This window comes from Humulus lupulus, chromosome 2, assembly GCF_963169125.1.
Source record: "Humulus lupulus chromosome 2, drHumLupu1.1, whole genome shotgun sequence".
NCBI lineage: Eukaryota > Viridiplantae > Streptophyta > Magnoliopsida > Rosales > Cannabaceae > Humulus > Humulus lupulus.
The window spans coordinates 7,277,086-7,296,045 of NC_084794.1; the positions used below are offsets into that span (position 1 = coordinate 7,277,086).

The 18,960-nt window shown below is 35.9% G+C and overlaps 3 protein-coding genes across 3 annotated transcripts; 1 reads left to right on the forward strand and 2 right to left on the reverse strand.

The window, feature by feature from the left end:
• Nucleotides 1–614: 614 nt before the first annotated feature.
• On the reverse strand, nt 615–2,279 carry LOC133815807 (UPF0481 protein At3g47200-like). Its single transcript, XM_062248602.1, has 2 exons — nt 2,241–2,279; nt 615–2,112 (listed from the first exon to the last, which is right to left on the reverse strand). Exon 2 carries the CDS (start codon nt 2,095–2,097, stop codon nt 766–768), a length of 1,332 nt encoding a protein of 443 aa, XP_062104586.1. The 5' UTR covers nt 2,098–2,112; nt 2,241–2,279; the 3' UTR covers nt 615–765.
• A 5,333-nt stretch (nt 2,280–7,612) lies between these two features.
• LOC133815808 (UPF0481 protein At3g47200-like) lies at nt 7,613–9,471 on the reverse strand. The gene is made up of 2 exons (XM_062248603.1): nt 9,280–9,471; nt 7,613–9,138 (listed from the first exon to the last, which is right to left on the reverse strand). Exon 2 carries the CDS (start codon nt 9,129–9,131, stop codon nt 7,809–7,811), a length of 1,323 nt encoding a protein of 440 aa, XP_062104587.1. The 5' UTR covers nt 9,132–9,138; nt 9,280–9,471; the 3' UTR covers nt 7,613–7,808.
• A 6,654-nt stretch (nt 9,472–16,125) lies between these two features.
• On the forward strand, nt 16,126–18,044 carry LOC133813869 (plasmodesmata-located protein 2-like). The gene is made up of 4 exons (XM_062246904.1): nt 16,126–16,188; nt 16,286–16,354; nt 17,282–17,780; nt 17,911–18,044. Exons 1-4 carry the CDS (start codon nt 16,126–16,128, stop codon nt 18,021–18,023), a joined length of 744 nt encoding a protein of 247 aa, XP_062102888.1. The 3' UTR covers nt 18,024–18,044.
• The last annotated feature ends 916 nt before the right edge of the window (nt 18,045–18,960 follow it).

An 18,960-nucleotide genomic window follows, 5' to 3' on the forward strand; every position in this document is an offset into this window, starting at 1 on the left:
CATTGTGGACTTCTCGTTGATCTGTCATGTGCTCATTGATTTTACATTTATTTATTTGTGTTCGATAGCATAGTTTTCTTTGTGCTGTTCATTTTGTTTTAAGTAAACATTCAATTCCACTGTGCTAATGTATATTTATGTGTGACATCATTTTGAGTTTTGTTGTTAAGATAATTCCAACAAATATAAATTTGATAAGATGTCCATTTTGCTCTCTGCTCTAGATCTTTTAACTTTGTAGGTGTAATACTAAATCATGGTTATGAACTTTATATATATATATATATATACACGACAATTAAATTAATTTGTTCCATATATATATATATATAGCTAACTAAAAGGAAAAACTTACGTTGATTGGGATTATCAGTAAATGAGCTAAATGTCTATAAACTAGAGCTTGAGCCTTAACATGGATTATAAATGCACGGCCTAAAATTTTAAATTTGTTCTCACTGCTTAAAAAAATTAAATTTAGATAACAATAATTACTATACTAATTCCCACAAAAAAAAATTACTATATAGTACGTAATACAATTCTTATCATAGTAACTAAATGCAATTGAACCACTCTAAAGGAGACAATTTAATTTATTCTTCACACAGATATATATAAAAAAATATTTATATATCAGATGTTACAAAATGACATGATAATATAATCTTAAACACAAAATGGAATATATTGATCATTCCTTGGCACAACAGCATTTTATTAATCATAGGAAAGAGATCACATTCTCTATAAAATATGATATGTCTAATTATCTTTATATGAATCTTGAATGGCATAGAAGGTTTGTAAGAAGGTAAGAATAAGTGCGACACAGGCAGCAATGACTGAAATGAAGGCCCAAGGGTGTTTGAAATAGTCGCGCTTAAGAATTCTTTGATACTTATGCCAATGTTTTCTACAATAAAGATTTACTTCCCTCGTAAGATCATAATAGTAGTTTTCCTTGACATAAGTATCAATGTAGAGTCTGTTGAAAAATTTGGTTGCATCATCAACATTCAACCAGTTATCAATGACCTTATTCTTCTCAAGTACTTGAATATCAGCACTAGTGTCGATAAGGTTGTCCAAGAGAACAGCATAACAAGTGATTATAGGTTTGTAGTTAGGGCAGCACTGCTCCAAACTGATGAGGTTTCGGAACACTGTTTCTGTGGTTTCTTGAATAAGCAGTGGTGGAATCGACATGACACCTCTTTTTGGGATAAATGAAATGTCCAAGACAGATTCTGCTGTGGTGTTCACCTCGAACTTTATGCCCGAGTCCCTCAGACCTGTAGCTGCACGTATATGCTGCCAATCGTGCTTGCTTTCTTGTCTCACGCCAGATTTGGAAATCAATGAATTCCTATACAGATCAAGAATGTGTCTACTTTTTTGTATGTCTGCACTAGAAGAATCCAAGCGAAGAGCTTTATTTTTCAAAAGGCTGGGAAAGAAATCCATGGCCAATTGAGCGAGGGATTTTTGGTCTATGGGTGTTTTGGTGAGGTTGAACAAAATGTCAAGCACAAGCCAAGGTATTTGGTTCTCGAGTAATATCAGGTCATGGTGTAGAAACTGGAGTAGGCAAGACATGGTGAATATTGGGTCTTCTTTGTCGATGAGATCAGATTGATATGCATTCTTACGAAACAGCTCTATGATGAAACAACCATCAAGGAGCAACATATCTACGAAGTCATTTGCTTTCATGTCAATTGCTCCAGCATAGTAGCCACGAGCATCGCTGTGAATGTCACTAATGGCTTCGGTGAATTTTCTGATTAACATTGTGTCAGGGCTATTAGGACGATTTGGATTATTCGAAAGACGAGAAAGAAGATCACGCAAGTACTTTTGTTTGATCCTCTCTGTGGGTTGCAGAAGGGGGTTGTTATGGTGGAAAGGGCCAATGGCAAAGGCATTGGGTTCATAAGAAGTTTTGTTATGCCTAGCCAGAATGGTTGGGATTCTGAAGATGCTAAAATTTGATGACATGACTAGATTAGCAGACAATCTTTTTTCTAAGCTACTTACCAATGATTCAATATCAATAGTATGATCTCCTCCACTATCCATTGTTGATGTTGCCATGTTGGTTATGGTAGTCTTCAATCATCATCCATTGAGAAAAAACAAAAACAATACATGATTTACTGTTAGATTCTTTATTGCTAAAATCTTTTAAAGCAAACATAAGAAATGAATCGTACAAGTAAGAATATGAAAAGGCATACCAAAAATTGGTCTTCTTATGTGGGGGCTTTATGTGTTAGGCTGCAAATGCTAAGATGAGACTTACTGTTTATATAGACTAAGAAGGGAATATATTGATCTTTCAAAAGAAAAAAAATTATAACCAAATTAAGACGAAGCTTCAACTTCACTAACATTCTAGTTCACTGTACTACTAATTAATTAATGACTATTAACTTTGCACCGTTTTTTCTTTAAAAGCAAACAGCTGTCCATTAATTAAAAGGAAATTCGCTAATAAAATAAATGAAAGTAAAACTTTAGAAGAAATACTTACCTTATGAAGCGTAGTCTCAGGTTCACTTTTGAAGAGGATATACTTTACTTCACTGTGGTGTAAACTAATAATTCTAGATCTTTAAATATATATGACTCGATCATCAATATGGTTACAATTTCATTTTTTGCAGCTAGCCAACTACCAGAGAATTTGTCTTTGAGTGAAAGGGAAAATTTATTTCACTAACGGAAATCAAAATATATAGATGTCAGAATTAAAAGAAGGCAAAAAAAAAAAAAGAAGATATTTAAGTAAAATTTTCATAACAACTTATGTTTATATGATATATGTCCTATAATTTTTATTATGAAATGAACTAGACTCAATATTGGGCGTAAGTAAGCGTGGAATTACTGAGTCGTGTAATTATTAGGACAGTAAATACAAATCTAGTAGTTACATTATTATTTAAAATATAAAATATGATTCAAGTGGTAATTATTTTTAAAATTCTATTGTCATGTTTGATAAAATAGTTAATAATTACATAGAAAAATAATATTATGTAATAAATATTATTTAAAATCTATAGATTTTGGTAATTACACTTAATTCTTATGGGACTGTGAGAATTGAAGAATGTAATTGAGATCCCTCAATTACTTCGTATTACATAATGACCGTATAATTATGTAATCAGACAAACACACTAATTTGAATAATTACTTTGAATTACACTCAATTCTAATTATATGGTGACTTTTCAAACACACAACCGGCTTAGCAGATGTAGAATAAAATAAGACTTTCAATGATTAATTATTGCATGTTGGAGAGTTGAAGATTCGAAAGTAATTACTATTTGCTTTTGCAATTTATTAACCGATGTGTTCTTTTGTTTCTTTTGGAGAATTTATACTTCACTTCAGCATTACTGTACTGTTTTAATTTTTTTCTTTAATAAAGAAGTACGGAAAGTGGAAAAGGCATCATTAGAAAATGAATGAAAATCAATGAGTAAATGAACTATTAATAATAATAATAATAATGTTTAATTTATCATTAATATATAATTTGTTGTCTATTAATTGAAATGGTTCGATCATTTGTTCACGATCCTCATGCCAAATGTTAGTAAACTGCTTTCTTCGAGACAAGGCCAATCTCCCTAACAAACTAATTGCTCATTTCATTCATGATAAAAACCAGTAATTACAATTATTCTACTTATATGTTTATGCAATTGACTCAAGTTCACAGCAGTTGGTTACAAACATCTCACTCACTCTCAGTGACCCAGCTTCAGCACGTAGTCCCTCAACCAGCCGGGTCTCACACGTTCGCGCCTGCTCCGAGCCGTCCCTGCCTCTACTCGGCCGAGTGCAGCTCCTTCTCCCCCGTTTGGCTTGCTACTTTCTTCAGGCACCTCTTCCTGAGCCGCTCCACTTTTTTCCAGCTGGGCTAGTTCTTTCTCTAGCCTTTTCCTTTGTTCTTGGGCGGCCTCCAAATTGAGTTGTATTGGGCCTATTGTCTGGGCCTCTCTAACACAAAATCTTTTTTTTTTGGTTCCTTCTGAGAAATAATGTAGAATAATAATATGGATTATAAGATGCCTATTTTACTATATTTATTTAGATATCCCAACTTTGTCGGTTTAAAGCTCATCACGGTTATGAACTTTATTATAGCAATGCAAGGAAAGAAATCAATGGCCTATGAACTAGATCTGCACTACAATTTTTCAACTAGCTTTAACTGTAGAATAAAGTGAGGTACTTCAATGATTAATTAATTATTGTTGTTGGAGTTAATTCGCCTTCACTTTAGTAGTAATTACCATTTGCTTTTTTTTTAATTCAATTAATTAGCGGATTTTTGTTCTTTTTGTAGTTTTGCTTTGGGAACATTAATGTCTCTTTTGTAGAATTTATACTTCACTTCACTGGGCAGTAAAGCAGTAATGAGAACATTGACGAGTCCTTTTTTATTATATTAATAAAAGAAGTACGCACCAATAGCGGAAAAATGATCATTAGAAAATTAATGAGTAAGTGAACTAATAATAATGTTTAATTTATTATTATTGTAATAGTGTTGATATTAAGTTCTCTAACACTGCATGAGGTGACATTCTATAGTTGGTTAATGATATTTCATAATACTTATTAAATTAAAATATGTTGGATCTGATATTGGATCACATCAATAACACTATGCCGCCTGCATGATAAAGAAGTTGAGTTCAAGAAGCTCTCAAAACTCGATGCATGTCATTTATGGTTGAATTAGTATAACACTATTGTGTTCAGCTCGGTATTTTGGTCTAATTGTTGATCATTTTTTTCTGCTCGTTATTTTGGTTTAATTGTTGGTCGTTTTGTTATGCTCATTCTGCATTTTGTTGTGTTTGATGATTATTATGTGTTAGGAAATTCATCTTTCTCATACCAGCTTCTTTTTGGGGTGTTCTTCTGTGCATTATAAAACAACAATAACTACTACACTTGATAAATTACACTACTTTAAATCCAAGCAAAATCTCATGTTACACTTGACTATGTATAAGAAATCTCTCATTGATTTTAACATTGTGGACTTCTCGTTGATCTGTGATCTGCTCGTTGATTTTACATTTGTTTATTTCTGCGTTCGATCGCAAAGTTTTGTTTGTGCTGTTCATTTTGTTTTAACTAAACATTCAATTCCACTGTGCTAATGTATATTTATGTGTGACATCATTTTGAGTTTTGTTGTTAAGATAATTCCAACAAATATAAATTTAATAAGATGTCCATTTTGCTCTAGATCTTTTAACTTTGTAGGTGTAATTGGTCATCTTTCTTTTTTGTTTTTTTCTTAATTTATTTTTTCTATTGAACAGTATATATATAATATACATAATTATATCATGTTCATTCGTAGTTGTATATGCACAATATACAATATAGTATCTATATATATATAAATTTAATATGTATGATTATATTGTATTAAGTCCATTGCATTTTGTTATCCCAAAATTTGAAAATGATTACGTGGCAATAAAAGTGACAAGTGGCAAGAAATAGCTAGGTCAAAAGTTTTAGATTAATCTGGTGATATTACTGGCATGAAAATTATTTATTTGGTTTGGAAGTGATCTGTCCGATCTGGTAGAATTTCTGTTTGACCAGTAAAAATTTTTGAGTGACCAGTCACCTGTCTCTGTATTCTCCACCTCCTGCCTCTTGGTCTATGCATAGAGACCAGACATATTAAAGACACAGCAAGAAATGAAATCCGACATAACTCCTAAACTTGTTACCAACAAAAAGAAATACTGAGAAAATTTTATAGCATCAAGGAATTACTAGTGAAGTTCTCAAAAATTGACACGAATGGATCAGTCTGGAGTGACTTCGGTTCTTCCAAATTGGCTTTCCACAATGAAATTACAGCTCGTGGTTTCACAGAGTTGTTCAGATCATAGTTTATATATTTATATATATATATCATTCGTTGTCTAGTTACTATAACTCCACAAACAATATAAAAGATTAAACACATGTTATGTGATGAACCAAGGTCCGGAAATTAATAGTACATAAGGAACTTCTAGTCTCCAAAGCTTAGGTTAATAAGCAATAAACCAGCAACGGACATGAAGTTCAGACAAAACACAAATATCAATTAATACAAATTTGCCAATGATGCCATAAATCTGACATTAGACTACCATGGAAAGAAAAACCCTTTATGTGTCCACTTGGAATCCAAATTTAGAATACTTTTCTAAACGGCATCACCCAATGCAGATACCAAGTAGCAGAGATGAGGATTAGTCACATAAATAGGCAAGCTTCAGAACAACTACCATTAAACATGGTCAGAGGCCATAGTGGTGCCAAAAACATGCAAGCTCTCAAGCAGGCTAGCAGCAACCTAGCTGCTGAGCGTCATACGGAGCTAAGATTTATAATAGTAAGTACAGAGTAATAGCAACTATGATCAAAGAAAAAAACAAGACCACGCTACAATATGACTCTCTTAATCTCAAATATGTAAGTAGAGCATAAGGCGCACTTCTTCAGCGTAGAGGCAGATGCTACAAGGCTTTTATATATATAAATATATATATATATATATATAAATTAAGTTAACAATATTACAATAAAACAAACAAATATATATATTAACAATATATTTATAACTGTGAATGCCGCCTACGATGATCGGCGCCTATGATGGAGCTGCCTGAGAGGACGCCGCTGCACGAGAGGAAGATCGGCCCGAGAGGATGATCGGATGATGCCCGAGAGTTTGGGTTTCAAGGTCTGAGAGAAGAGAGAGGGAGACTTACAAAGGAGAGAGAGGGCTTTGGGCCTGAGAGGAGAGAGTGGGGTTTGAGGTTTGGGTTTGGGTCTGAGAGGAGAGAGAGGGGTTTGGGGTATGGGTCTGAGAGGAAAAATAACAATTACAGAGGGGAAAAAAAATTGGGATTTTTTTATTTGCTTTCGCGCGAAATAGGGGAGACATGCGCGGTTGACTCTCTGAAAGTACCTCTAGCGACGAAGAAAATTTTATTGTCGTTGCTAGAACCTAATTTTACTGTACTACGACCCTTAACTTTGCTCCATATATTGGGATTGTTAATTAATAATTGTGTGTCATAAGACTAAATGTCTATAATTAAGTTTGAGCCTAGTTATTATCTTAGCTAGATTATATATGCGGCCTATATATATGATATTAAAATTTGTTCCCCAATATATGCTTAACAAATTAAATTCGGTTTATATGTATGAAAAAAATTTAGGTTCCACTACCGATGAGATTTCTCACAAATTTCAAAATATTCCAAATAATTTAGAATGTGAAAATACAAATTTTAATGGGATATTCTACACATTCAACAATTACTAGTAAATAGTGAATACTCAACCCAATCAAAATACTTTTAAAGGATATTTTATTTTAGAGAATTGCTATGAGTTATTGGTGGTATCCAACACCATCAGTAGGTAGCATTTGTCGTTATTGATACAACAATATCGAGTCTCACACTTATTTGAATTTAATAAGTATTATGGGTATCGCTAATCAATCTTGGAGTGTCACCTCATATAATGTAAGGACACCTTTAAATACCAAATAACAACACTCTTTATTTTATTATATTCTCTTTATCAAAAGACAAACATGTATATATAATGTTACAAAATCGCAAGCACTAATATTTCTCACCACAAAAACAAAATATATAAAGATGATACCTTGGTACAACAACATTGTATCACTGATAGGGAAAAGAATATATAAAGATATATGCTTACGCCGAATCCTTCTTATATCAATCTTTTATGGCATAGAAGGTTTGTAAAAACGTAAGAACAAGAACAACAGAGGCAGCGATGACTGAAACAAGTGCCCACGGGTGTTTGAAATAGTCACGCGTAAGCACTCTTCGATATATATTCCAACGTTGTTTACAATATTTGTTCACTTCACTCGTAAGACTGAAATAATAGTTTTCCTTGACGTAAGTATCAATGAAGAGTCTGTTGAAAAATTTGGTAGCATCATCAACATTCAACCAGTTATCGATGACCTTATTCCTCTCAAGTACTTGAATATCAGCACTAGTGTCAATGAGGTTGTCCAAGAGCACAGCATAACAAGTGATTATAGGCTTGTAGTTAGGGCAACACTGCTCCAAACTTATGAGATTTCTGAACACTGTTTCTGTGGTTTCTTGAATAAGAAGAGGTGGAATCTCCATGATACCTGTTTTGGAAAAAAATCTAATGTCCAAGATAGATTCTGCTCTAGTGTTTTGCTTGAATGTGATGCCTGAGTCCCTGAGACCTGTAGCTGATCGTATATGCTGCCAGTCATGATTGATTTTTTGTCTTTCATCAAATTTCGTAATCAATGAATTCCTCAACAGATCAAGAATGTGTTTGCTTTTACCTAACTCGGTACTTGAAAAATCCAAGATGGGATTTTTGGTTCTCAATAGGCTAGGAAAGAATTCAATGGCCAATTGAACAAGGGATTTTTGGTTTGAGGGTGTAGGGTTTGTGAGGTCAAACAAAGTGTTAAGCACAATCCAAGGTATTTGGTTCTCGAGTAATATGAGGTCATGGTGTAGAAATTGGAGTAGGCAAGACATGGTGAATATTGGGTCTTCTTTGTCTCTGGGAGACAAATCTTCATTCTTACGAAACAACTCTTCATTTTTACGAAACAACTCTATGATGAAACAACCATCAAGGACCAACATCTCTACGAATTCATAAGTTTTCATCTCAATGGGTCCAGCATAATACCCACGAGCTTCCATTTGAATTTTGTCAATGGCAGTCAACAATGTGTCAAGAGTTGGACAATTTGGATTGTTCGAACGATTAGAAAGAAGATCACGCAAGTATTTTTGTTTGATCCTCTCTGTGGATTGGAGAGAGGGACTGTTACGGTGGAAAGGACCAATGGCAAAGGCATTTGGTACATAAGCATTTTTGGTGTGCCTAGAGAGAATGGTTGGGATTCTGAAAATGCTAAAACTCGATGACATGACTAAATTACCAGACAGCTTTCTATTTATGTTAATTGCCATTGATTTAATATCAATAGCAATATCTTCTCCACAGTCCATTGTTGATGTTGTTTCCATGTTGGATCTTTCCATTGAGAAAACAAAAACAAAAACATAACAAAAGAGAAGAAGTACAAAATTTATTAGATTCTATATGTTAATGCAAACTCTTTTGAAGCAAAACATAAGATATATATGAATCATAGAAGAAAATGAAAAAGCATACCAGATCAATTTGGTCTTCTTATGAGGGAGGAACAGGAGCTTTATTTCATGTGGAAGTGGAAGTGGAATTATATGAATTGGCTTCTACTAGCATGTGTGAGGCTTTTATATGAACAAGGGAATATTAAAAAAATAAAAAATCTACAATCAAAGACAAAGCTACAACTTCAATATTCTAGTTCACTCTATTATTAATACGTACGTACTGCTACTAAAGACTATGTACTTTTGCACCTTTTTTTTTTCCCTTTAAAAACCAAAGTTGCCATTACATACGATGGAGATTCGTCAATGAAATATAAATGAAAGAAAAAAATTTGGTACGGGGTTTTGTTTGGTGCGATTGAGATTGCCAAATTTAGCGTATATTTGGTAAATTTATATTTAAGGACTTGAAAGTTTGTATTTTTAAGTGGGTCATATTTTTAAATTTAATTTAAGGGTAATATTAATATTTTAAATACTTAAATTTCATATTTTTTTAATCTAAATTTCCTTAATTCTACTCTCACAAACTCAAACTTCATACCAACCTCGCTTCACCTTAAATATATACCTCTATGCTTTGGAAACAAAAAAAGTGCTATCGGGAAGGGTTTCAGTTTTAAAGAAAATATGCTTTACTTCATTGGAGTGTAAAAGTACTAACCCAGATATGTATATTGATTGAAATATGACTCATTAATATGGTTCTCTTTCCCTCTTTCAAAAAAAAAAAAAAATGGTTCTCTTTCCAAATGGTCCAAAAGGAACAATGTAAGAGAGAAGCCGAAGGGCCTACTAAAGATAATAAATTCATTGTTTTTTTGCAACTACCAATAAAGAATTTCAGTCTTAAAATATTTTCACAAATGGAAATTAAGCAGCTGTCAAAATTAATAAAAGTGCATATATAATTAAATCAGCTTACATCATGTCATCAGAGAATTGTTCAAAAAAAATAAATCAAATTCTCTAGTAATAACCAAAACATATATTACTCCTCATTATATTTTCTTTTGTGGAAATATATATAGACTCATTATATTATATACAAGAGATTTATTTTTAATCGCAACACAATTATTTGTAACTAAATATATTATAATCACAAAAACTATAATTTGTTGGGATTATAAATATATATATATTGATAAATAAGATATGTGTATTGCTCATCAAAACCAACTTTACAACCCAGCACTTTTTTTTTGAACCTGACAAAGAATTTTTTTTTTTACAACTTTCCAAACCAAATCAAATCTTCCCGTCTAATTTTCTAAGGCATAATATTTCCAATTCTATATTTGACTTCTCTTTTCATTGTTTGTACAATTGAATTCATCATAGCCACTCTTTGAGTCCAAAAAACTTCATTGCAATTTCTCCAAAGTGCATAAACCAGACCTACCATTGTTGCAGCCCACACTTGTCTTCGAAACTTGCTCCTCCGCGACTTTTCAATCTTTCTAAGAAACAGGAGCATCTCAACACCTTGCACCCACTACAACAAAAACTCATTTCCATAACACAAAAATTTAACACTTTTAAAAAAGTATTATAATAGATAAATAAGTGTATAAGTGTATGTGAGACTTAATTTTGGTGCCTAATCCCCCCTCCCCCCAAATTTCACACGGTACCAAATATAATCAAATTTTATTTATAAAATAAGTAAATAAAAAAATATATAATCTCTTTCTTCTCCAAACCGATCCCCAAATCTCTTTCTCTCTCCCTCCATAACCGATCCCTTTCTCCCTTTCTCTTTCGTTTGCTCTCTGCCAACCCACCGATTGTCGCCGCCGTTCAAGCACCGTTCCCATTTCTCTGTAGCTTGGCGCCAACCTTCTACCTTGCCCTTTCCTCGTTGCTTGGTGCCAAGAAAAGTGTCGCTCGCCTGCTTCAAGGCCCCATTTTCTGGAGTGCTTTGCGTATAGCTTCAGGGGTCGCAACTCTCAACTAGTAAATAGCTTATTTGTGGGTTTCTACTTGCGGTGAGAGAATGGGTCTCTATTTGTGGATTCTGATGTTGATTCTTGTATGGAGCTGCCTGACTTGTGATTTTTATTTGGTTAGCTGCTTATTTTCTAGATTTCCCTTAATGATGCAAAGAATATTTTGCATCATCTCCACAGCCAAACTTGATTTTTAGATTCTGATTTTGTATTTTTTTTTTCTTACATGAAAAAGATTATATACTACATTTGCATCATCTGTAGCTTAGGTCTTTGTGAGATTTTTAGTTCTTATATGTGCTTCGGGTATTTTGAATGACTTTTCAGGGTTATGCTTGTTCGATGAATTGCAGGGTGTGTTTATTTTCTTAGCCTTCGTCGTCGTTCTTCCCTGCAAGCAGAAGCCTCCAAGTTCGCCCAGATGTAGTGGTAAGCCATCACTTTATTTTTCACACTCTACTGATATTTATATGCAAGAAAATAAACATGGTTCCAAAAGAGATATCTATTACATGCACCCAACTGTATTTTCAGGTGAGTTTTTTTAAGAGCTTTGCTTTCCTTTTAGTCATTACAGAGATAGCAAAACTAGGAAAGTTTAAAGATTGTTTGTTCTAACATTGTTCCTGTGTATAATTTTCTATCGAAAGGAAGAGTCAAGAAATCAGTTTGATTAAAATATTGGTATACTGTTACAAAAATAGCATTACTGTTTTTGAGTTTTTTTAGTCTTGGGATGGTACAGTTTACAATGTCATAAAGTTGAGGCAAATTAGTAAGGAGTTGTTTTTAGACTTATTTATTTTGGCAAATCAGTTTGGATGATGATTTATTTTGGATGATAATTTATTTTGGTTTCATGGTTTATAGGAAGCAAGAGCTCTACTAGGAAGACTTGAGTATCAAAAGGGTAACATAGAAGCTGCACTTCGTGTATTTGAAGGAATAGACATCGCTGCAATGACTCCTAGGATGAAAGGATCCATTTCTAGAAGATGTGAACAAAATAGATGTCATTCACAGAGTGATTCTGTCCCACCTATGTCCATGCACGCTGTTAGTCTGCTCCTTGAAGCTGTTCTTCTCAAAGAAAAATCATTGCAAGGCCTTGGATGATATGAAGGTATTTCCTTTACCTAACTGTAATTTCATTCTTAGTTCATAGCTTTGGAATTCTGTTTCACATTATTGCTGCTGCTATCTAGTACTAGTCAAAGTAGTTTTTCTTTTCCTGTGACAATACTACTTCATGCTTCCCTTGCAGAAAAATTGTGATGTGTTAGACTTGAACTGCCAACCCAAGAGATCTAGCTATGGGTTACCTGAGGACAAATTTATATTTTCTTGTTTTAACCAGCTATACAAGATGGATCCTGATATTTTCAATACATGGTTAGTCGAGTGTTTATATTTGCATAACTTTGAATTGATTGAATCACAGCAATAACTATACTGATTCATGTGTCGATAAATGCAGGTGCAACATCCTTAAGCGAGTACCAAATAGTGCACTTTGGCTTCTCAGATTTCCTGCTGCTGGCGAGTTGAGACTCTACAATTGTACTGCCATTTTACCATTTCTCAAGATAAATCATTTACATGCATAATATTTGAATTCTTCTTTGTTATTTATATTTCATAATGTAGTAATGGGTATTTATCTTACAAAGGAAAGATAAATTAGTAACTGATAAACTATTGGTGTTCCAGATGCTGTTCAAAGAGGTGTACAACCAGATCAGATTATTTTCACAGATGTTGCCATGAAGGGTGAACATATCTGTAACACCCCAACTCCAGGGACCGCTACAGTGCACATTGCAAACAATGCTAAACTCGGTAATCGAGTCGTTTGGCCATAAACGTGTAACTAAGTATGATTAGCAGTTTAGGGATTAAAAATTTTGGTTAAGATATAACGTTTCACTAGAACGTTTACTGTATACGTTGGGATCCCAAAAATATAATTTCAGAGTCTATTACAAGAGAATATTTACAACAGGTTGTTCTAAGCGGCAAAACAGGGTTTAACCCTAGTTCCTCTTTCAAACCTTGCCCAAGTATTGGTCGAGCAGCTGCATATGTACATGCATCACCTAAGCTCTCAAACTCAAGGATGGTCCAGCTTCCTTTTGCCTTTACCTGCACCACAAAGCACCCGTGAGCCGAAGCCCAGCAAGAAAACTCATATGCTCATGAACAGTCATATCATGATATCAAATCATATCTGGCATGCCTAGCAAACACAGCTTTATTCAAGCATGCAAATGAATTCAAACTAATGCTGGGGCATCCAGGACAAGAAATCCCGCCCTTCTGAATGGATGACTGTCAAGTCAATCCTAATCGGATGAGTGTCGCAACACTTGAGGTTCTGGTAAACCATGCTGAGTAACTGCCAAACAAGTCACTAGGGGCTCAGTGCCCAAAGCCATGCATATGATGATCAAAATGATCATACAGAGCTCATAGCTCTGATCAGATGAGTGAATATCACTTAAGGTTCTGGTAAACCATACTGAGTGACTGACAAACAAGTCACTAGGGCCTCAGTGCCCATAGCCATGTAACGACACCGTTACCTGGGCTTTCCTGCAATGGCTCTTATCAAATGAGTGACTGACAAGCACGTCACTGTGGGGCCGGTGCCCATAGCCATGTGACATAACAGTCACGGGGCTCGCTGGCCCTGGCTCTAAATGGCTAGCCCTTGGCTAGACAAGCGCTTTTTAGTATTCATCGAACTTGAGGTCGGTCCGGCATTAATGCTCTTTGAGTCATCCAATGCAGAAAGTCGATTAGATCTAATCTTTGTTGGCTTGCGTAGATCACACTAAGGCCGTCCTGACTAATGAGTCAGTGCAATGTGACCAGTGCCCAGTACCACTACCGAACCTGACTAATGAGTCACAGCTTCACAGTTGATACTAACACCTTTGCCAATTCTGACTAGTTAGTCAGAGCCATGCACAAGTAAGCAATGCTATCAATATATATCACATGTCATTTATCATGCTTACCTAACAGTTGCGAGCATAATAATGATCGTGCACAAACACAGAGGCTCAAGCTCTGACCAATCACATATTCATCATTCATGGCATGCCCTAATCACATGTTTCTCGTGCATCACATGCATCACATTTAACCAGCCAGCATGCCTCAATAATAATCATATGCAAATGGGCAAATTTCCAAGCATTCATTATGCTATCAATGTTTCCATTTTAACATCCAACATGCATCAAACATAACCATGCATGTCACATATGGGGTGCAGTTTTCTTACCTTCGGTCCAAGCACAGGTTACCAACAAATGAGCCACAAGCACGATCCTGATTCCAAGCCTCTAGTGATAACCTAGTCACAACCACAAATGGTGATCTAATGAGTTCAAGTTCTAAAACCAATCCTTGAACTAAAACTTAGCCTCCAAGACGTCAATCCTCACTAACCCGGGTAGTAGGAATGTTCCCGAGGCCTAAAACCATGTTTCCAGGGTCAAAACACCCAAACGGGCTCAAAAGCCTGTCTGAGCCGCGGCCCCTAGCTAAATCTAAAGCAAGGGCCGCAGCACCCAATGCATAAGGCCACGGCACCCAGCAGGAACAACTCCTGCCACCAGCTTCATCGAACCAGGGCCGCGGCGCCCAAGAACAGGGCCACGACCCAACTTCGGGGCAGCCATTTTCCTTCATTTTTAACCTTTTAAAACCTCCCAAAAACATGTCTAAACATTCCCAAATCAACAAATCAAAGTTCCCAAATTTCCCAATGGTCCAAAACCACCAAAACCTAAGGCTCAAACGAACTAAAAACTCAACGATTCACAAAATCTAATTCAAGCTTAAAAACTTTTAAAAACTTAAACTTGAATTACCTCTGATTGAGTTGTTTCCAACTAAATCCTCCCACTAATAAGCTTCTAATTCTCCTTAGGAATGCTATGCCTCGATCCTTGCTTGATTCCGAGTCCTAGAACTCAAGACACCTTCGAAAACGCGATCGGGAAACGAAAAGGGAACTTTCAGGGAGAGAGAACATACTGAACGTTCTTTTTATTTTCTTAAAAGGTTACTTCAAGCTTAAGTAGCTTCCAATAAAACCTAATGCTCGGGTCCCGAAAACACCCCCGGGGACATTATAGTCAAAACTTCCAGAATTTCCCCCTAGTCTTACTAACTCTCAATTTATCACCAAATATTATTTCCCATTACCCAATAACCCGGTAATGCTCTAAATACCCCTTAACTTACTCCAAGTCAAGCTTAAATCCCGTTGTGACTTTCCCACTAGCTTACCTCCTAGAATCGTCTTGTGCTGGGTAACCCTGGCATAACCAAATAATAACAAAGCACCACGCCCATTTCACATATATGCCAAAAATGCCCGAAATAGCCAAAATATGAAAACCACCCAATTAATCACAAATGGGTTCACATGCATATTTAATACACCTAAACATGCATATTATCATTAAATAGCATAATAAATCAATTATGGCCCTCCCGACCTCCTAATCAAGGTCCTAAACCTTATTAGGAAATTTGAGGCATTACAATATCAAGCGCAGTGCTTTAGCAGATTTAGCAGAGTAACGGTGTACAAGCAAAACTGAGGTCCCTTCTCCAGTGCTCTGTCACCTGTATTTATAGGCTCACAGGATCACCGGGCTTGGGCCGAGCTGACCCGGGCCCAACAAGGATATAAATACCCATGGCTTCTCTATCGGAAGCTCAATACAAAAGACGAAGAATGATCAAAACCCACTGGCCCAGCCCAAAGCCTGTATTTCACCCGGCAAAATGAGGCTTTTGGTCTGGGCATTCTGAGTTACGAGGCAGGTTCAGGGGACAAAATCAGTCAGTGCAGTGGTAGCGCAGATCTAAACCAGTGGCGTGCAATCCCGATGTGGCCTTTTCTGCAGGTGAAAAGTGGGGACAACCCCCACGCGTCATGGGGTGGCTTCAAGGTCACGGATGCTTTTTCCTGCCAACCCTGAGGACTTGACCCGGGTTCGCTTACCCCTGTCCCTCTTCGTTTGCCATTGGCCTGGATTGTTCATACAGGTCCCAGATCGTTTATCAGGCTCCGGGACCATTTTGCATACTTTCGGCCATAACCCACAACAGCTATATGTCTCTGGGATAACCGTCCCGGATCATCCTTCCTGGACACCGTCCGGGCCTAGACCCACACTTGGGCTGTCGTCGTTAATCATTCCCTGCCAAGCGAACATGGGTAAGGCCCAGCCTCCAATTACCCAATTAGTGGGCCTGGACCACCATCTCGGGCCCAAGGCAGGAAATGGGAATAACACCCACCGATACACAAAATCCAAATCAAAGCTTATAAACTCTAAAACTCAAAACTTAAAGCTTGAATTACCTTTGATTGGGCTGTTTCTTGCTAAATCCTTTGGTCAAGAAGCTTCTAATCTTTCCTAGGATCGCTATGCCTCGATCCTTGCTTGATTCCGACTCCTTAAACTCAAGATTTCTTCGAAATTGCAACGAATGGTCACAAAGGTTTACGGGAGAGAGATAGAAAGTGTTTTGACTTAAGATTTTCTTCTGACAGGCTACTTCAGGCTTAAGTAACCTCAAATAAAACATAATGCTCGGGGTCCCAAAAACACCCCCGAGGACAAAATAGTCAAAACTCCAAGAATTTCCTCCTGATCTCAATAACTCCCAATATATCATCAAATAACCATTTTCATTATCCAATATCCCAATAGTTGACCCCGTTATGACAAAACCGCTAATTTGCAACATAGGACCGTCTCATGCCGAATAGCTCGAATATATCCCCATAATAATGGGATCTCATCCATAAATCACAATATGCACCAAAATACACAAATATGCCCTCAACGGGCCAAATTACTAAAATACCCAAATAATCAAATGTGGACCCACATGCATGCGTTTAACATCATATTATAATATAATTCACATAAACATACATATAATCATTTAATGGCATAATTAAACAATTATGGCTCTCCCGGCCTACTAATCCAGCCATTAACCCGCATTAGGGATTTTGGGGCATTACACCAGACCTCATTCACTGGTATCTTTCAATGCAGAGGAGATCTCAGGAATGTCGACTGTTACAACTGTGTGAGCAAGCTACCTTCCATGGCTGAAACTCTCTGTGGAAAGACTGTAGCTGCGAGATTCCAGCTCTATGGCTGCTATTTGCTCTATAAGGTCTATGGTTTTACTCAGATTTCAAGCATGGAGATGCTCTTCAAGACGTGTGGGAGTACCAACATGGCCAGGACTGGCTTTGAGGAGAGGAGGGACACAACTTTCTCTGTCATGGAAAACGATGTCGTTCCAGGACACGATTTCTACACCACCAACTACCAATCAGTATATGTTTTGGCTCAGTGTGAAGGGGATGTGAGGGACTCGGACTGCAGTGAGTGTGTTAAGAATGGGAGTTCCATATCAAGACAAATCTATCTCCATAAGTGCTTTATTAGTTATAGTTATTATCCAAATAGGGTTCCCAGAAGATCATCCTCATCATCATCTTCTTCATCTTCATTAGGTATATACAAACAAACATATATATGCATAAAATTAATAATGGTTCTTGCTTTTTCACAATAATATTTGAGGGTTTTTTTTGCTTTTGGTTTTTTGTAATGGGGTTTGATTTTTTGATTCTGTGGGTGGAGCAAATACAGGAAAAACTGTGGCTATAATATTAGGAGGAGCAGCAAGAGTGAGATTTCTAGTCATTTGTATGTTGTTTGCAAGAAATTTGATGAAGAAGACCTTTTTTGTATAATCAGTTTAGTTTTTTTTAATATATTTTTATATTTTTAAATTAAAATTTTAATTAACTAAATTTTAAAAAAATATATTTTTATAATATTTTATTATAATAAAAATGATTGGGCCAATTCGGTGTTGCCACATGGCTACCACGTTGGTCCCTAATCAGAGTTGACGGCCAGGGACCAACGTCTGCACCAAATTCGTAACGGTAGGCATTATTGCTGCCAAATTTTTTACATAAGCATTTAAGTGCAACAAAATTAACTATATAGGTATTATTGCCGCAAATTTCCCTAATTAAAATAATTCCCTCTATTTCGCATCTTCAATTCTTCTTTCTCTCCACCTTTCCATTTGCCTATCGTGACTCTATCTCTTGTCACTTTCTAAACCCGGATCCTCTCTTTCTTGGGTGAAGGCCTGCAAAGAAACCCTAGCAGAGAAATCTTCTCTCACTCTCTCTCACAGTCTCATTCCCAACATATCTTCGGCAGGTGCTAGCCCCAACTCTCTCTCGTTTGAGTTCCACCAGATGTTTTGAAAGAATAAAACCAGAATCAGGTATTTATTATACTTAAGTTTGATATGGTTTGCTATGCCATTTTATGTGATTTGTAATTTTGGTGGGTTTTATATTTTGTGGATTATTTTCTTTGAGTAATTGTAACGCCCTGAATAGCCAAGACCGTTACACTGTGTACTTATAAAGGTCCAGGACTTGCTAATCAAGTCATTATTTTGAAAATGTGTCACTAAACATGTAAGAGCTAAGGTTGAAAAGGTTTTGGTCTTAAAAGACTTATTTCATATATTTAAACTGTAGTAAACGTGGGATCCCATACAAAAAACAAAGTTAGAATAAGTTTACAGACTCCCAAAAGGTACATGAGTATCACTAGCCATACTAAGGCAAAACAGACAGTCTTTAGGTTCCATGTCCTTGCTTA

Bases quoted from the DNA above. Each gene is read 5' to 3' on its own strand.
- LOC133815808 (XM_062248603.1), bottom strand. From the start codon at position 9,131: ATGGAAACAACATCAACAATGGACTGTGGAGAAGATATTGCTATTGAT.
- LOC133813869 (XM_062246904.1), top strand. From the start codon at position 16,126: ATGTGGCCTTTTCTGCAGGTGAAAAGTGGGGACAACCCCCACGCGTCA. The intron at 16,189-16,285 runs GTCACGGATGCT...TTGTTCATACAG, and splicing joins CGTCATGGGGTGGCTTCAAG to GTCCCAGATCGTTTATCAGG. The intron at 16,355-17,281 runs GTCTCTGGGATA...GCATTACACCAG, and splicing joins ATAACCCACAACAGCTATAT to ACCTCATTCACTGGTATCTT.
- LOC133815807 (XM_062248602.1), bottom strand. From the start codon at position 2,097: ATGGCAACATCAACAATGGATAGTGGAGGAGATCATACTATTGATATT.